This window comes from Sebastes umbrosus, chromosome 7, assembly GCF_015220745.1.
Source record: "Sebastes umbrosus isolate fSebUmb1 chromosome 7, fSebUmb1.pri, whole genome shotgun sequence".
Taxonomy (NCBI): Eukaryota; Metazoa; Chordata; class Actinopteri; order Perciformes; family Sebastidae; genus Sebastes; species Sebastes umbrosus.
The window spans coordinates 36,089,728-36,107,227 of NC_051275.1; the positions used below are offsets into that span (position 1 = coordinate 36,089,728).

General features: G+C 46.9%; 1 protein-coding gene and 1 long non-coding RNA gene across 3 annotated transcripts in view; one reads left to right on the top strand and one right to left on the bottom strand.

The window, feature by feature from the left end:
• The window catches only part of nyap2a (neuronal tyrosine-phosphorylated phosphoinositide-3-kinase adaptor 2a), a 27,309-nt gene that overhangs the window by 6,950 nt on the left and 2,859 nt on the right, over positions 1 to 17,500 (top strand). The window contains exons 1-6 of one of the 2 annotated variants that reach the window (XM_037776301.1): positions 1,857 to 1,944; positions 3,468 to 3,605; positions 5,646 to 5,947; positions 6,615 to 7,691; positions 9,124 to 9,249; positions 14,023 to 14,141. In XM_037776301.1, the coding sequence (XP_037632229.1) occupies positions 5,665 to 5,947; positions 6,615 to 7,691; positions 9,124 to 9,249; positions 14,023 to 14,141 (1,605 nt within the window). In that variant the 5' untranslated portion in view covers positions 1,857 to 1,944; positions 3,468 to 3,605; positions 5,646 to 5,664. Of the gene's footprint in view, positions 1 to 1,727; positions 1,945 to 3,467; positions 3,606 to 5,645; positions 5,948 to 6,614; positions 7,692 to 9,123; positions 9,250 to 14,022; positions 14,142 to 17,500 lie in introns of those variants that run through there. The other variant, XM_037776300.1, reaches the window with a different exon arrangement.
• On the bottom strand, positions 14,410 to 14,893 carry LOC119492003. Its single transcript, XR_005207697.1, has 2 exons — positions 14,792 to 14,893; positions 14,410 to 14,695 (listed from the first exon to the last, which is right to left on the bottom strand). It is a non-coding gene; the product is annotated as an uncharacterized LOC119492003 (long non-coding RNA).

The following is a 17,500-nucleotide window of genomic DNA, read 5'->3' on the forward strand; positions in this document are numbered from 1 at the left end:
TGTCTCTATTGTTACAGGATGTCTGTCTGTCTGTCTCTATTGTTACAGGATGTCTGTCTGTCTGTCTCTATGGTAACAGGATGTCTGTCTGTCTCTGTGGTAACAGGATGTCTGTCTGTCTCTGTGGTAACAGGATGTCTGTCTGTCTCTATGGTAACAGGATGTCTGTCTGTCTCTATGGTAACAGGATGTCTGTCTGTCTCTATGGTAACGGGATGTCTTTTGGATGTCTACTTTTTCTCAAACTGAGCTGCCTAGGGATGCAAAATGAATTTCAGTGCAAACTGACAATAAACCGTTGACTGGCGGTGGGTTCAAACCGTTGACTGGCGGTGGGTTCAAACCGTTGACTGGCGGTGGGTTCAAAATCTTGACTGGCGGTGGGTTCAAACCGCTGACTGGCGGTGGGTTCAAACCGTTGACTGGCGGTGGGTTCAAACTCTTGACTGGCGGTGGGTTCAAACCGTTGACTGGCGGTGGGTTCAAACTCTTGACTGGCGGTGGGTTCAAACCGCTGACTGGCGGTGGGTTCAAACCGTTGACTGGCGGTGGGTTCAAACTCTTGACTGGCGGTGGGTTCAAATCGTTGACTGGCGGTGGGTTCAAACCGTTGACTGGCGGTGGGTTCAAACTCTTGACTGGCGGTGGGTTCAAACCGTTGACTGGCGGTGGGTTCAAACCGTTGACTGGCGGTGGGTTCAAACCGTTGACTGGCGGTGGGTTCAAACCGTTGACTGGCGGTGGGTTCAAACCGTTGACTGGCGGTGGGTTCAAACCGTTGACTGGCGGTGGGTTCAAATCGTTGACTGGCGGTGGGTTCAAACCGTTGACTGGCGGTGGGTTCAAACCGTTGACTGGCGGTGGGTTCAAACCGTTGACTGGCGGTGGGTTCAAACCGTTGACTGGCGGTGGGTTCAAACCGTTGACTGGCGGTGGGTTCAAACCGTTGACTGGCGGTGGGTTCAAACCGCTGACTGGCGGTGGGTTCAAACTCTTGACTGGCGGTGGGTTCAAACTGTTGACTGGCGGTGGGTTCAAACCGCTGACTGGCGGTGGGTTCAAACTCTTGACTGGCGGTGGGTTCAAACCGTTGACTGGCGGTGGGTTCAAACCGCTGACTGGCGGTGGGTTCAAACCGTTGACTGGCGGTGGGTTCAAACCGTTGACTGGCGGTGGGTTCAAACTCTTGACTGGCGGTGGGTTCAAACCGTTGACTGGCGGTGGGTTCAAACCGTTGACTGGCGGTGGGTTCAAACCGTTGACTGGCGGTGGGTTCAAACCGTTGACTGGCGGTGGGTTCAAACTCTTGACTGGCGGTGGGTTCAAACCGTTGACTGGCGGTGGGTTCAAACCGTTGACTGGCGGTGGGTTCAAACTCTTGACTGGCGGTGGGTTCAAACCGTTGACTGGCGGTGGGTTCAAACCGCTGACTGGCGGTGGGTTCAAACCGTTGACTGGCGGTGGGTTCAAACCGTTGACTGGCGGTGGGTTCAAACTCTTGACTGGCGGTGGGTTCAAACCGTTGACTGGCGGTGGGTTCAAACCGCTGACTGGCGGTGGGTTCAAACCGCTGACTGGCGGTGGGTTCAAACCGTTGTAATGAATAAACCTGTGTTTCTACCGGTACCCTTTAACCGATGTTACCCTCAGTGATGCCGGTACCGTTTACCCGCTGCGCTGTTACCTTAGTGATGTAGTGATGTCTTCCTCTCTGATCCTCTTCTCAGGTCTGCGGGGAGTTATGACGTCTCAGGAGGAGGCGTCTTCCTTCAGGAGGTTTTTTCAGTACGTGGAGGATAGCGGCCTTCGAACATACGACGGTCTGGTCATTCAGAACGCCTCCGACATCGCCAGAGAGAGCGATCGGGTCCGCAACCAGACGAACTGGGCCTACCTGCAGGAGAAACACCAGAAGAAGAGACGACAGGAGGACGCCATCAAGAGGTAGGAACCATTTAAACTGTAACACCATCAAGAGGTAGGAACCATTTAAACTGTAACGCCATCAAGAGGTAGGAACCATTTAAACTGTAACACCATCAAGAGGTAGGAACCATTTAAACTGTGACGCCATCAAGAGGTAGGAACCATTTAAACTGTAACACCATCAAGAGGTAGGAACCATTTAAACTGTAACACCATCAAGAGGTAGGAACCATTTAAACTGTAACACTGTCAAGAGGTAGGAACCATTTAAACTGTAACACCATCAAGAGGTAGGAACCATTTAAACTGTAACACCATCAAGAGGTAAGAACCATTTAAACTGTAACACCATCAAGAGGTAAGAACCATTTAAACTGTAACACCATCAAGAGGTAGGAACCATTTAAACTGTAACACCATCAAGAGGTAAGAACCATTTAAACTGTAACACCATCAAGAGGTAGGAACCATTTAAACTGTAACACCATCAAGAGGTAGGAACCATTTAAACTGTGAGCTCTCAGCCGACTACACTGACGTCAGGCCAGTGAATAGGCGTTATCAGTCGCTATAGGCCCCATAGATGTGGGTCAGTAGGGGCCTACTACACTCACTAGTAGGTGTTATCATCTATTCACATGGTAGATCACTGAAAGAAAGTATAAAAGAACAGAATGGCGATGTCTAGAGAGCGCGGTGAGTATGACAGGAGCAGAAGTTAAAGTCAGGCGCTGTAGTGTAGACAACATGAACCTCCAGATGTTTTACATAACAACATGAACCTCCAGATGTTTTACATAACAACATACATCCAGATGTTTTACATAACAACATACATCTAGATGTTTTACATAACAACATACATCCAGATGTTTTACATAACAACATACATCTAGATGTTTTACATAACAACATACATCCAGATGTTTTACATAACAACATACATCCAGATGTTTTACATAACAACATACATCTAGATGTTTTACATAACAACATACATCCAGATGTTTTACATAACAACATACATCCAGATGTTTTACATAACAACATACATCCAGATGTTTTACATAACAACATACATCCAGATGTTTTACATAACAACATACATCCAGATGTTTTACATAACAACATACATCCAGGTGTTTTACATAACAACATACATCTAGATGTTTTACATAACAACATACATCCAGATGTTTTACATAACAACATACATCCAGATGTTTTACATAACAACAAACACATAAATAATCAGTAGAGCTGTTAACGATGGTCAGAAACACGCTGATGTCCACTCGGATTCACGGGAACACCAGCGACAGACTACTGTTGGGCAAGGCACCTGCCTGGGGCCCCGACTAGAAGGGCCCCGACTAGAAGGGCCCCGAACCGCTATAGATTTATTATGATGTTTAGATATGAAACATATTGAATCATGGTACTATTCTAACTAAACATCTCATAAAATGCCCCCAAAGCACTGAGACAACTGTATACTACTGTTACTATACTACTTACTGTGTACTTCTACTACTTTAAAGGAACTACATCTACCTGACAGAGGAATGTTACTGTTGATGAAATATAACCATGTTAGAAGTGAAAGCTCCACCGAGGACAGACGACACCGCTCCGTCCCTCTGCACCTGAAGGCAACACTTCAATGCAGCACTTTTACTGTGTGCTATTAATACTTCAACTATTAATACTTTAACTATTAATACTTCAACTATTAATACTTCAACTATTAATACTTCAACTATTAATACTTTAACTATTAATACTTCAACTATTAATACTTTAACTATTAATACTTCAACTATTAATACTTCAACTATTAATACTTTAACTATTAATACTTCAACTATTAATACTTTAACTATTAATACTTCAATTATTAATACTTCAACTATTAATACTTCAACTATTAATACTTCAATTATGAATACTTCAACTATTAATACTTCAACTATTAATACTTCAATTATTAATACTTCAACTATTAATACTTCAATTATTAATACTTCAACTATTAATACTTTAACTATTAATACTTCAATTATGAATACTTCAACTATTAATAGTTGAAGTATTCATAGTTGAAGTATTAATAGTTGAAGCTAGGGTTGATAATTTTCTTCAAAAACATTTTCTGTTACATTTGTTGAACTTCTCTTTACATCCTGACAGCTATCAATCAATCAATCAATCAATCAATCAATCAATCAATCAATCAATCAATCAATCAATCAATCAATCAATCTGATATCTGTGGATGCTGAAGGACTGTAAAAACCCGACAGCTGTCTGCGTGCCCTGTTGGTTGCTTATGTTCATTATGATGATGTTGGGGAGTGTCTCTGGAGGGAGGCTGTCTACCTGTCTACCCGTCTACCTGTCTACCTGTCTACCTACCTGTCCACCTGTCTACCTGTCTACCTGTCTACCTACCTGTCCACCTACCTGTCTACCTACCTGTCTACCTGTCCACCTACCTGTCTACCTACCTGTCTACCTGTCTACCTACCTGTCTACCTGTCTACCTACCTGTCCACCTACCTGTCTACCTACCTGTCTACCTGTCTACCTGTCCACCTACCTGTCTACCTACCTGTCTACCTGTCTACCTACCTGTCTACCTACCTGTCTACCTACCTGTCCAATTACCTGTCTACCTGTCTACCTACCTGTCTACCTACCTGTCCACCTACCTGTCTACCTACCTGTCTACCTACCTGTCTGCCTGTCTACCTACCTGTCCACCTACCTGTCTACCTGTCTACCTGTCTACCTACCTGTCCACTTACCTGTCTACCTGTCTACCTGTCTACCTACCTGTCTACCTACCTGTCCACCTACCTGTCTACCTGTCTACCTACCTGTCCACCTACCTGTCCACCTACCTGTCTACCTGTCTACCTGTCTACCTACCTGTCCACCTACCTGTCTACCTGTCTACCTACCTAATGATGATGTTGGGGAGTGTCTCTGAAGGGAGGCTGTCTACCTGTCTACCTACCTGTCTACCTACCTGTCTACCTGTCTACCTGCCTACCTACCTAATGATAGTGTTGGGGAGTGTCTCTGAAGGGACGGACGGTCAGAGTTGATGACTTGTAGACGTCCTCTCTAGATTCAGGGTTGGGGTTAGCGTTAGCTTGTGCTGCTAGCTGCTGGGGTTCATATTTATTACTAAATGCTTTTTCTTATTTACACTGATATATTTTTATTCTATTCATTATATTTGAATTCATTTTATTATTCCCTAATGTTATTTTCTTGTGTTCCAACATGCCACTTACCTTAAAGCACTTCTTTTTGTACATGACGAGTGACGTCCCTTTGGGGAGTTGTGAGGTTTTAATGGATCACCTTCCACCTGCAGGACGATGTGCTTCACAGCAGCTCCTTCAGACCGGCTATGTGAGCTGCTGTTTCAACACTTCATCTGCATTCTACAGGGTTTTTATTAGAGTGCATTTTATGGTAACCTTGGTAACCTTGGAAACCTTTTATTCCCCTCCCTTCCTTTCAGTAATCTCTCCGTTGTCCTCCTTCAGTTAGTGGACTTCGGCTATTTGAGCGATTTTAAGAAATATTTAATTTTTCCTTTTTTATGGCATTTTAAGGAATTGTTTTCAGCTGGTCCCCGTGTAACCCGAACCCTGACTGGTTGATGATGTACAGTCACTAATACGTCTTCCCATCCGTCCATCCAGGATTGGTGAAGATGTTGCCATGGCAACAGACGGGGCATACTCTGGGAAACATTTCAGGATGGGTTTCATGACGATGCCGGCCCCACAGGACCGTCTGCCGCCCCCCAGTCAGGGCTTCACCGTCCGGTCCCAGTCCCTCCACTCGGTGGGCGAAGACAACGACTCCAATCCCAACCGGAAACAACCTCCCCCCAAACCCAAGAGAGACCCCAACACCAAACTGAGCAGCAGCTCTGAGACGATGGACGGAGGCTCCAAGACGGACGTTCAAGAGTTCAAAGAGACGTCGGAGCAGGCTGAAGGTGAGAACACAACACCTGCCCGACACCTGTTGGTTAAACCCGACACCTGTTGGTTAAACCCGACACCTGTTGGTTAAACATGACACCTGTTGGTTAAACCCGACACCTGTTGGTTAAACATGACGCCTGTTGGTTAAACATGACTCCTGTTGGTTAAACATGACTCCTGTTGGTTAAACCCGACACCTGTTGGTTAAACATGACACCTGTTGGTTAAACCCGACACCTGTTGGTTAAACTCGACACCTGTTGGTTAAACCCGACACCTGTTGGTTAAACATGACACCTGTTGGTTAAACATGACACCTGTTGGTTAAACCCGACGCCTGTTGGTTAAACCCGACACCTGTTGGTTAAACATGACACCTGTTGGTTAAACATGACACCTGTTGGTTAAACCCGACACCTGTTGGTTAAACTCGACACCTGTTGGTTAAACCCGACGCCTGTTGGTTAAACCCGACACCTGTTGGTTAAACCCGACGCCTGTTGGTTAAACCCGACGCCTGTTGGTTAAACCCGACGCCTGTTGGTTAAACCCGACACCTGTTGGTTAAACCCGACACCTGTTGGTTAAACCCGACGCCTGTTGGTTAAACCCGACGCCTGTTGGTTAAACCCGACACCTGTTGGTTAAACCTGACACCTGTTGGTTGTCTGTCTGCAGCTCGGCGTCTCTCTGGTGAGGACTACAGGAAGATGCCTCCACCCAAACCCAAAAGAAATCCAAACACTCAGCTCAGCACCTCCTTTGATGAATCTTACGTCCGTATCCATGGCAACAAGAAGTCTTCCTCGCGACTGGACAAATCTTCATTCCAAAGTCAGAGTCCGACGTCGAGGGACACGGACGACGAGGAGCCCGTCTACATCGAGATGGTGGGAAACGTCCTCCGGGAGCTGAAAGGTCAGGACGGCGTGGAGGACGAACAGAGCGAGGCGGTCTACGAGGAGATGAAGTACCCAATGCTCGAGGACTTCCTGCAGGACGCTCACGCTGCCATCATGGATCCTGAAGCCTGGTCGTCCCGCGGCTCTCTCTGTGACATCCCTCCACCCTTCCCCAACCTCCTGACTCACCGCCCACCGCTGTTCGTCTTCCCCCCCGCCCCGGCCCAGTGCTCCCCCAACTCCGACGAGTCCCCCCTCACCCCGTTAGACGTCACTCGGCTGCCTGTGATGGACAACGCCACCTACAGCCAGTCGGGTGGTGTTGAACCTTCTCAGAGCTCCACCCACCACCGCAAGGAGCGAGATCGGGACCGGGACCGAGACCGAGACCGAGACCGAGACCGAGACCGAGACCGTGATCTGTCCTCCACCCACACTGTCACCTCCTCTGGCCGCTCGTCAGCTCCGCCTTTGCCCTCCAACCTCTACAAGTCCTCTGGCTCCGCCCACAGTGGTCACGGTTACCCCCGCAGCCAATCAGCATGTCCGTCTCCGGTCAGCATGGGTCGCTCTCTGACCCCCCTCAGCCTGAAGAGGCCGCCGCCGTACGACGCTCTGATGGCAGGAGGAAGTATGCCCCGCTCTTCCTCTTCCTCTTCCTCGTCCTCACACAGGGCCGGGGACTGTGGAGCTAAACTCAGTAACTCGTCCTCCGCCCACGGCTCCATGCAGAACGTGTCCATGAGGTCACACACTCCCACCAGCCCATTGGACGAACTCAACAACCTGTTCAGCTCTGGTAGACAGGTGATGAAGAAAGGAACCGGAGGCAGGAAGAGCAGAGGGAGTGAAGGTAAATACTCAGTACTGCATCAGTACTGCAGCAGTACTGCAGTACTACTGCATCAGTACTCCATCAGTACTGCAGCAGTACTACACTGCAGGCATGTTTGAACCGAACAGTTCTGGGAACTTCCTGAGAAGAACTGACCACCGGGGTTAGTCTCTGTGCTACTGGGTTAGTCTCTGTGCTACTGGGTTAGTCTCTGTGCTACTGGGTTAGTTTTTGTGTTACTGGGTTAGTCTCTGTGCTACTGGGTTAGTCTCTGTGTTACTGGGTTAGTCTCTGTGCTACTGGGTTAGTCTCTGTGTTACTGGGTTAGTCTCTGTGCTACCGGGTTAGTTTTTGTGTTACTGGGTTAGTCTCTGTGCTACTGGGTTAATCTCTGTGCTACTGGGTTAGTCTCTGTGCTACTGGGTTAGTCTCTGTGCTACCGGGTTAGCCTTTGTGCTACTGGGTTAGTCTCTGTGCTACTGGGTTAGTCTCTGTGCTACTGGGTTAGTCTCTGTGCTACTGGGTTAGTCTCTGTGCTACTGGGTTAGTTTTTGTGTTACTGGGTTAGTCTCTGTGCTACTGGGTTAGTTTTTGTGTTACTGGGTTAGTCTCTGTTTTACTGGATTAGTCTTTGTGTTACTGGGTTAGTCTCTGTGTTACTGGATTAGTCTTTGTGTTACTGGATTAGTCTTTGTGTTACTGGGTTAGTCTCTGTGTTACTGGATTAGTCTTTGTGTTACTGGATTAGTCTTTGTGTTACTGGGTTAGTCTCTTTGCTTCACATAGTGAATTCTTCCCTGTTTGACCTCTGGGCTGCAGAGCGGTAGCAGACACCTGCAGAGCGGTAGCAGACACCTGCAGAGCGGTAGCAGACACCTGCAGAACGGTAGCAGACACCTGCAGAGCGGTAGCAGACACCTGCAGAGCGGTAGCAGACACCTGCAGAGCGGTAGCAGACACCTGCAGAGCGGTAGCAGACACCTGCAGAACGGTAGCAGACACCTGCAGAGCGGTAGCAGACACCTGCAGAACGGTAGCAGACACCTGCAGAGCGGTAGCAGACACCTGCAGAGCGGTAGCAGACACCTGCAGGATATAAACCACTGAAGAAACCTGATTAACTTCATTAAAGTGATTTAACACCACAAAGAACAACCTTGTTATCATAACATTGAGGTCTACAACGGACAGGCCTATATATATAGATATATATGTGCGCTTCTTACACAGTAAATAAATGGATATGATTGATGTCAACATGTGGGACAGATGTGTCTCCTGACCTGAAAGACAAGGTGGTGGGGGGGTGTACTGTGTCTCTGAGATCCTCTCGGCTCTGATGAGATAAGAGTTACCAACAGACATAAAACTAAACATTAAATTAGCTGCTGAGGAAACAAGTTTTCATTCTGTCTCTGTCTCCTGTCTTTGTCTCCATGTGTCTCTGTAGGAGACTCCAGGTCTCTGCCCAGACACGGCAGTAAAGACGGAAAGTCCAGTCCAGTTTCAGGAAGGATGGGGAGGTCGTCTGTCAGCCCGACCATGATGCTGTCTGGAGGCGGAGGAGGCGGAGGAGGTGAGTCCGTCAGTGCCAATAACACTACAGGGACATAGAGACCAGAGGTCTGTACTAGGCAGTAGGGTTTACGGTTAGCGAGGTAACTTCAGGGTTAACCCTTCAGGGTTTTCGTCCTACGAAGCTGGTTCACTTCTTACCTGGGTAGATCTCCATTGTAACTGATGCTGAACAGCTGACCTGCTCCAGAGCAGGTTATGTTCCAGATAAGAGATCAACTCGTATAAAAGCACCTCCTACTGACCAATCAGAGCTCCGTGTGGAGATTGTATGATAATATTACACACATATGAAGAAGTTACCGTCATAATCAGACTAAACACAACTCAGTTTAAACTGACAGATGCAGGAAGGACAGCTGGATTTATGCTGGGGGTGTTTACCGCTTTGAATTATGTTTTTATATTTTTTAACTTCCTCTTGAGTCCGTTTCAGACCGCCGGAGACGGGGGGGGGGCAGCTGAGAGAAGGTTCAAATAGTCACACGCCGTATTAATATTACTGGTCATGACGAGGTGTAATCCAGTCATCCATTATACATTTAAAAGCTGTTTATATCTAGAGGAGTATATCTGACTGTTGAGTGTTCCGTTAAATTAATAAGTCTGTTAATTTAATCATCCACACATCTGGAGTTGTTTCTTTCACCAGCTGTTCTTCCTGCATCTGGCAGCTTCAACTGTTACTGTTAGTCTGATTAAGAGTTTCACTTCTTCATATCTGTCTGATATAGTTCACTCTTCCTTTGATAAATGTGTCTCTCTGCTGACGTGTCCATGTCTGTGATTGGTCAGTAGACTAGTCCATGTCTGTGATTGGTCAGATGCTGCTAACTCCGCCCCGTTCATGTGAACTCGCTCACAGCCAGACTGAGAAACTCTGGGTCGATTTACTGAGTTGATAACCAGCTTCTTAGGACCGCTTAGTTTCATCTCTGTTGTTAGAGTTAATGAAGCCAGATAACTAGAAGATACCCTGGAGATGATGGTGATACCCTGGGTATGATGAGATACCCTGGGTACGATGGAGATACCCTGGTATGATGAGATACCCTGGGTATGATGAAGATACCCTGGGTACGATGAAGATACCCTGGGTACGATGAGGGTACGATGAAGATACCCTGGGTACGATGGAGATACCCTGGGTATGATGGAGATACCCTGGGTACGATGAGGGTACGATGAAGATACCCTGGGTACGATGAAGATACCCTGGGTATGATGACGATACCCTGGGTATGATGAAGATACCCTGGGTATGATGAAGATACCCTGGGTATGATGAAGATACCCTGGGTATGATGACGATACCCTGGGTATGATGGAGATACCCTGGGTACGATGAAGATACCCTGGGTACGATGGAGATACCCTGGGTACGATGAAGATACCCTGGGTACGATGAAGATACCCTGGGTACGATGACGATACCCTGGGTACGATGGAGATACCCTGGGTACGATGACGATACCCTGGGTACGATGACGATACCCTGGGTACGATGAAGATACCCTGGGTACGATGACGATACCCTGGGTATGATGGAGATACCCTGGGTATGATGGAGATACCCTGGGTATGATGAAGATACCCTGGGTACGATGAAGATACCCTGGAGATGATGAACATACCTTGGGGATGATGGAGATACCCTGGTATGATGAAGATACCCTGGGTACGATGAAGATATCGTGGGTACGATGAAGATACCCTGGGTATGATGAAGATACCCTGGAGATGATGAACATACCTTGGGTATGATGAGATACCCTGGTATGATGAAGATACCCTGGGTACGATGAAGATACCCTGGGTACGATGAAGATACCCTGGGTATGATGAAGATACCCTGGAGATGATGAACATACCTTGAGTATGATGAAGATACCCTGGTATGATGAAGATACCCTGGGTATGATGAAGATACCCTGGGTACGATGGAGATACCCTGGTATGATGAAGATACCCTGGGTACGATGAAGATACCCTGGTATGATGAAGATACCCTGGGTACGATGAAGATACCCTGGGTACGATGGAGATACCCTGGAGATGATGAACATACCTTGGGGATGATGGAGATACCCTGGGTACGATGAAGATACCCTGGAGATGATGAACATACCTTGGGGATGATGGAGATACCCTGGGTACGATGGAGATACCCTGGTATGATGAAGATACCCTGGTATGATGAAGATACCCTGGGTACGATGAAGATACCTTGGGTATGATGAGATACCCTGGTATGATGAAGATACCCTGGAGATGATGAACATACCTTGGGTATGATGAAGATACCCTGGTATGATGAGGATACCCTGGTATGATGAAGATACCCTGGGTACGATGGAGATACCCTGGTATGATGAGGATACCCTGGTATGATGAAGATACCCTGGGTACGATGGAGATACCCTGGTATGATGAGGATACCCTGGTATGATGAAGATACCCTGGCTACGATGGAGATACCCTGGGTACGATGAAGATACCCTGGGTACGATGAAGATACCCTGGGTACGATGGAGATACCCTGGGTACGATGAAGATACCCTGGGTACGATGAAGATACCCTGGGTACGATGGAGATACCCTGGTATGATGAAGATACCCTGGGTACGATGAAGATACCCTGGGTACGATGAGGGTACGATGAAGATACCCTGGGTACGATGAAGATACCCTGGGTACGATGAAGATACCCTGGTATGATGAAGATACCCTGGGTATGATGGAGATACCCTGGGTGCGATGAAGATACCCTGGGTACGATGGAGATACCCTGGGTACGATGAGGGTACGATGGAGATACCCTGGGTACGATGGAGATACCCTGGTATGATGAAGATACCCTGGGTATGATGAAGATACCCTGGGTACGATGAGGGTACGATGAAGATACCCTGGGTACGATGAAGATACCCTGGGTACGATGAGGGTACGATGAAGATACCCTGGGTACGATGAACATACCCTGGGTACGATGAAGATACCCTGGAGATGATGAACATACCTTGGGGATGATGGAGATACCCTGGTATGATGAAGATACCGTGGGTACGATGAAGATACCCTGGGTACGATGAGGGTACGATGAAGATACCCTGGGTACGATGAAGATACCCTGGGTACGATGGAGATACCCTGGGTATGATGGAGATACCCTGGGTATGATGAAGATACCCTGGAGATGATGAACATACCTTGGGGATGATGGAGATACCCTGGTATGATGAAGATACCCTGGGTACGATGAAGATACCCTGGGTACGATGAGGGTACGATGAAGATACCCTGGGTACGATGGAGATACCCTGGGTACGATGGAGATACCCTGGGTATGATGAAGATACCCTGGAGATGATGAACATACCTTGGGGATGATGGAGATACCCTGGTATGATGAAGATACCCTGGGTACGATGAAGATACCGTGGGTATGATGAAGATACCCTGGGTATGATGAAGATACCCTGGAGATGATGAACATACCTTGGGTATGATGAGATACCCTGGTATGATGAAGATACCCTGGGTACGATGAAGATACCCTGGGTACGATGAAGATACCCTGGGTATGATGAAGATACCCTGGAGATGATGAACATACCTTGGGTATGATGAAGATACCCTGGGTATGATGGAGATACCCTGGGTACGATGGAGATACCCTTGAGATGATGAACATACCTTGGGGATGATGGAGATACCCTGGTATGATGAAGATACCCTGGGTACGATGAAGATACCCTGGGTACGATGAAGATACCCTGGGGATGATGGAGATACCCTGGGTACGATGAAGATACCCTGGGTACGATGGAGATACCCTGGGTACGATGGAGATACCCTTGAGATGATGAACATACCTTGGGGATGATGGAGATACCCTGGTATGATGAAGATACCCTGGGTACGATGAAGATACCCTGGGTACGATGAAGATACCCTGGGGATGATGGAGATACCCTGGGTACGATGGAGATACCCTGGGTACGATGAAGATACCCTGGGTACGATGAAGATACCCTGGAGATGATGAACATACCTTGGGGATGATGGAGATACCCTGGGTACGATGGAGATACCCTGGTATGATGAAGATACCCTGGTATGATGAAGATACCCTGGGTACGATGAAGATACCTTGGGTATGATGAGATACCCTGGTATGATGAAGATACCCTGGAGATGATGAACATACCTTGGGTATGATGAAGATACCCTGGTATGATGAGGATACTCTGGTATGATGAAGATACCCTGGGTACGATGAAGATACCTTGGGTATGATGAGATACCCTGGGTACGATGAAGATACCCTGGGTATGATGGAGATATCCTGGGTACGATGGAGATACCCTGGTATGATGAAGATACCCTGGGTACGATGAAGATACCCTGGGTACGATGAAGATACCCTGGAGATGATGAACATACCTTGGGGATGATGGAGATACCCTGGGTACGATGAAGATACCCTGGTATGATGGAGATACCCTGGTACGATGAAGATACCCTGGGTATGATGAAGATACCCTGGGTACGATGAAGATACCCTGGTATGATGAAGATACCCTGGGTATGATGAAGATACCCTGGGTACGATGAAGATACCCTGGTATGATGAAGATACCCTGGGTACGATGAACATACCTTGGGTATGATGAACTCGCTTCTTAGTACAGACCTGAGGTCAGGTTTGAATGTAATCTTTTTGTGTTGATTGTATATATAATAATAATAATAATAATAATCTCATCTGCAGAATCGAAGTCGGTTTGTAAACTCGGCCGTTCAGCATCGACTTCAGGAGTTCCTTCACCAGGTGGAACGCCACAACGTCACCTGTATGAGCCGCATCATCATCATCCTGCCCTCAGCCAGGTACCACACCTGTAAAACACCCGTCTGTTTACCTGTCTGTCTACCTGTCTGTAAAACACCTGTCTGTTTGTCTGTCCGTCCAACTTTCTGTAAAACACTTGTCTGTTTACCTGTCTGTCTACCTGTCTGTAAAACACCTGTCTGTCTACCTGTCTCTGTCTGTCCTACTTGTCTGTTCATTTAGATCATTTTGTAAATCAGACGACAAACAGCAGTTTTATTTTAAATAGAAAAATAAATATATATATATAAATATAAAGTATAAATATATATATATATACTTTATATTTTAAACAGGAGACAACTTCACTGAACAACAGAACGTAAAACATTTAACAGACGACAGAAGATCAATACACCAGCTGACTCACATCTGACCTGTTAACCAGTTAACTTGTTAACCAGTAAACAAGTTAACATGTAAACCTGAAAACACGTTAACCTGTAAACACGTTAACCAGTTTACAGGTTAACACATTAACCAGTTTACAGGTTAACACGTTAACCTGTAAACACGTTAGCCTGTAAACACGTTAACCTGTAAACACGTTAACCTGTTAAGACGTTAACCAGTTTACAGGTTAACACGTTAACCAGTTAACACATTAACCTGTACACACGTTAACCTGTTAACCAGTAAACAAGTTAACATGTAAACCTGAAAACACGTTAACCTGTTGACACGTTAACAAGTTAACCTGCAAACACGTTAACCTGCAAACACGTTAACCTGCTAACACGTTAACAAGTTAACCTGCGGGCGCCTGGGTTAGCTCAGTTGGTAGAGCGGGCGTCCATGTATTAAGGCTTGGTCCTGACCGCGGCGGCCCGGGTTCGAATCCGGCCTGTGGCCCTTTCCGCATCCACTCTCTCTCTCCCCCCTTTCAAAACTCTATCCACTGTCCTCAATAAAAATGGAAAATGCCCCCAAAAAAATAACTTAAATTAAAGTTTTTTGTATTGTGTCTCAATATGAACCATAAACATTAAACATTAAAATTAATCTGTAGACATTAAAGTGAAGTAATACTTTGATACTGATACTAACAGAGTTTCATTATTGGTACTATTTTTAAACTAACTTTATATTAACATTAAACTAACATTAAGCTAACATTAAACTAACCCTGATCTGACGACACCGAAGCACTTTAATAGATTAAATTTCATTCAACTTTGATTTTTTTACAATTATTTACACAAATAAAAAATGTAATCTCACCTAACCCTACCCTTTCCTCAACCCCTAACCCTAACCACTAACCCCTAACCCTAACCCTAACCCTTTCCTCAACCCCTAACCCTAACCACTAACCCTAACCCTACCCTTACCTCAACCCCTAACCCCCTAACCCTAACCCTAACCCTAACCCCTAACCCCTAACCCTAACCCTTTCCTCAACCCCTAACCCCCTAACCCTAACCCTAACCCTAACCCCTATCCCTAACCCCCTAACCCTAACCCCTAACCCCTAACCCTAACCCTTTCCTCAACCCCTAACCCTAACCCTAACCCTAACCCTAACCACTAACCCCTAACCCTAACCACTAACCCTAACCCTAACCCTAACCCCTAACCCTAACCCCTAACCCTAACCCTTTCCTCAACCCCTAACCCTAACCCTAACCCTAACCACTAACCCCTAACCCTAACCACTAACCCTAACCCTAACCCGAACCCTAACCCTAACCACTAACCCCTAACCCTAACCCCTAACCCCTAACCCTAACCCTTTCCTCAACCCCTAACCCCCTAACCCTAACCCCTATCCCTAACCCCCTAACCCTAACCCCTAACCCCTAACCCCTAACCCTAACCCTAACCCTAACCCCTATCCCTAACCCCCTAACCCTAACCCCTAACCCCTAACCCTAACCCTTTCCTCAACCCCTAACCCTAACCCTAACCCTAACCACTAACCCCTAACCCTAACCACTAACCCTAACCCTAACCCTAACCCCTATCCCTAACCCCCTAACCCTAACCCCTAACCCTAACCCTTTCCTCAACCCCTAACCCTAACCCTAACCCTAACCACTAACCCCTAACCCTAACCACTAACCCTAACCCTAACCCTAACCCCTATCCCTAACCCCCTAACCCTAACCCCTAACCCCTAACCCTAACCCTTTCCTCAACCCCTAACCCTAACCCTAACCCTAACCACTAACCCTAACCACTAACCCTAACCCCTATCCCTAACCCCCTAACCCTAACCCCTATCTCACCTAACCCTAATATAACCTAACCTTAACCCTAACTCCGCCCAGCCATCAGCATCTAGCCCCGCCCCTCTACTGTAGCCCCGCCCCTCTACTGTAGCCCCGCCCCTATTTTTGAAGCACTTCTGTGTTGTTCTCATTTTTAAATGAAAAACAGACGTTTGTTCGAACGTCTTGGTTCATAACGATGATGATGATGATGATGATGATGATGATGATGATGATGATGATGATGATGATGTATATTCACATAACATCTGTACCTTTGTGTGTTCCTGTTGGCTGATTCTGAGTCTCTGACAATAAAATATCTGATTTCACCAGATTCAGAAACGCGATGTAGTTTCTGCCGCCGGGCGTCTTTCTGCCGCCGGGCGTCATTCTGCCGCCGGGCGTCATTCTGTCTCTCAGTCAGAACAATAACTAAAGACGGACTTCGATGACATCAGGAAGTTCTGTAGCTCAGTAAACTCCAATTTTATACGACAGTAAATATACTATAAAGACCCAACGTCCCCCTAGAGCCAGACCTCAGAGACCCAACGTCCCCCTAGAGCCAGACCTCAGAGACCCAACGTCCTCCTAGAGCCAGACCTTAAAGTGGGCCAGAACCATCCGGAGCAACTCTCTGGAACCTTCCATTAATAAGTAGGCCTAAATAAATCTGACTGTCAGTTTCATTCAGAACAACGTGAAGAGACTTCATCTTCATGAGCTGCAGCCAAGCGTTCCTTCAGCTGATGCCCTCAGATACTCACTCAACACACCACAGAGACACTTCCTCCCACATCCAGGGTTAGGGTTACCACCACGACACCTGATCTCACTGGGAATCCCCACTGGAAGTCAGACGAGGAGAGACACGAGAGACGAGATACGACAACATTATCTGTCTCTGACTAGAGACGGCTACTGTAGCAGGACCACTTGTGGGACTTGTTCTTCAGGCTGGGACGGGCTGATAACAAGTTGCTGGGTTCTGGATGTTTCTCAGAGTCGAGGTGCCAGTTTCAGCTCTGTACTTCTTCCAGCATAATGTGGTCGCGTAGAGATGGAACAGAGGCAGCCATAGAGAGGAGGTGTGAGGGTCGACCGGTTATTAACACATTCTCTAACAAGACCTCGTCATTAATACT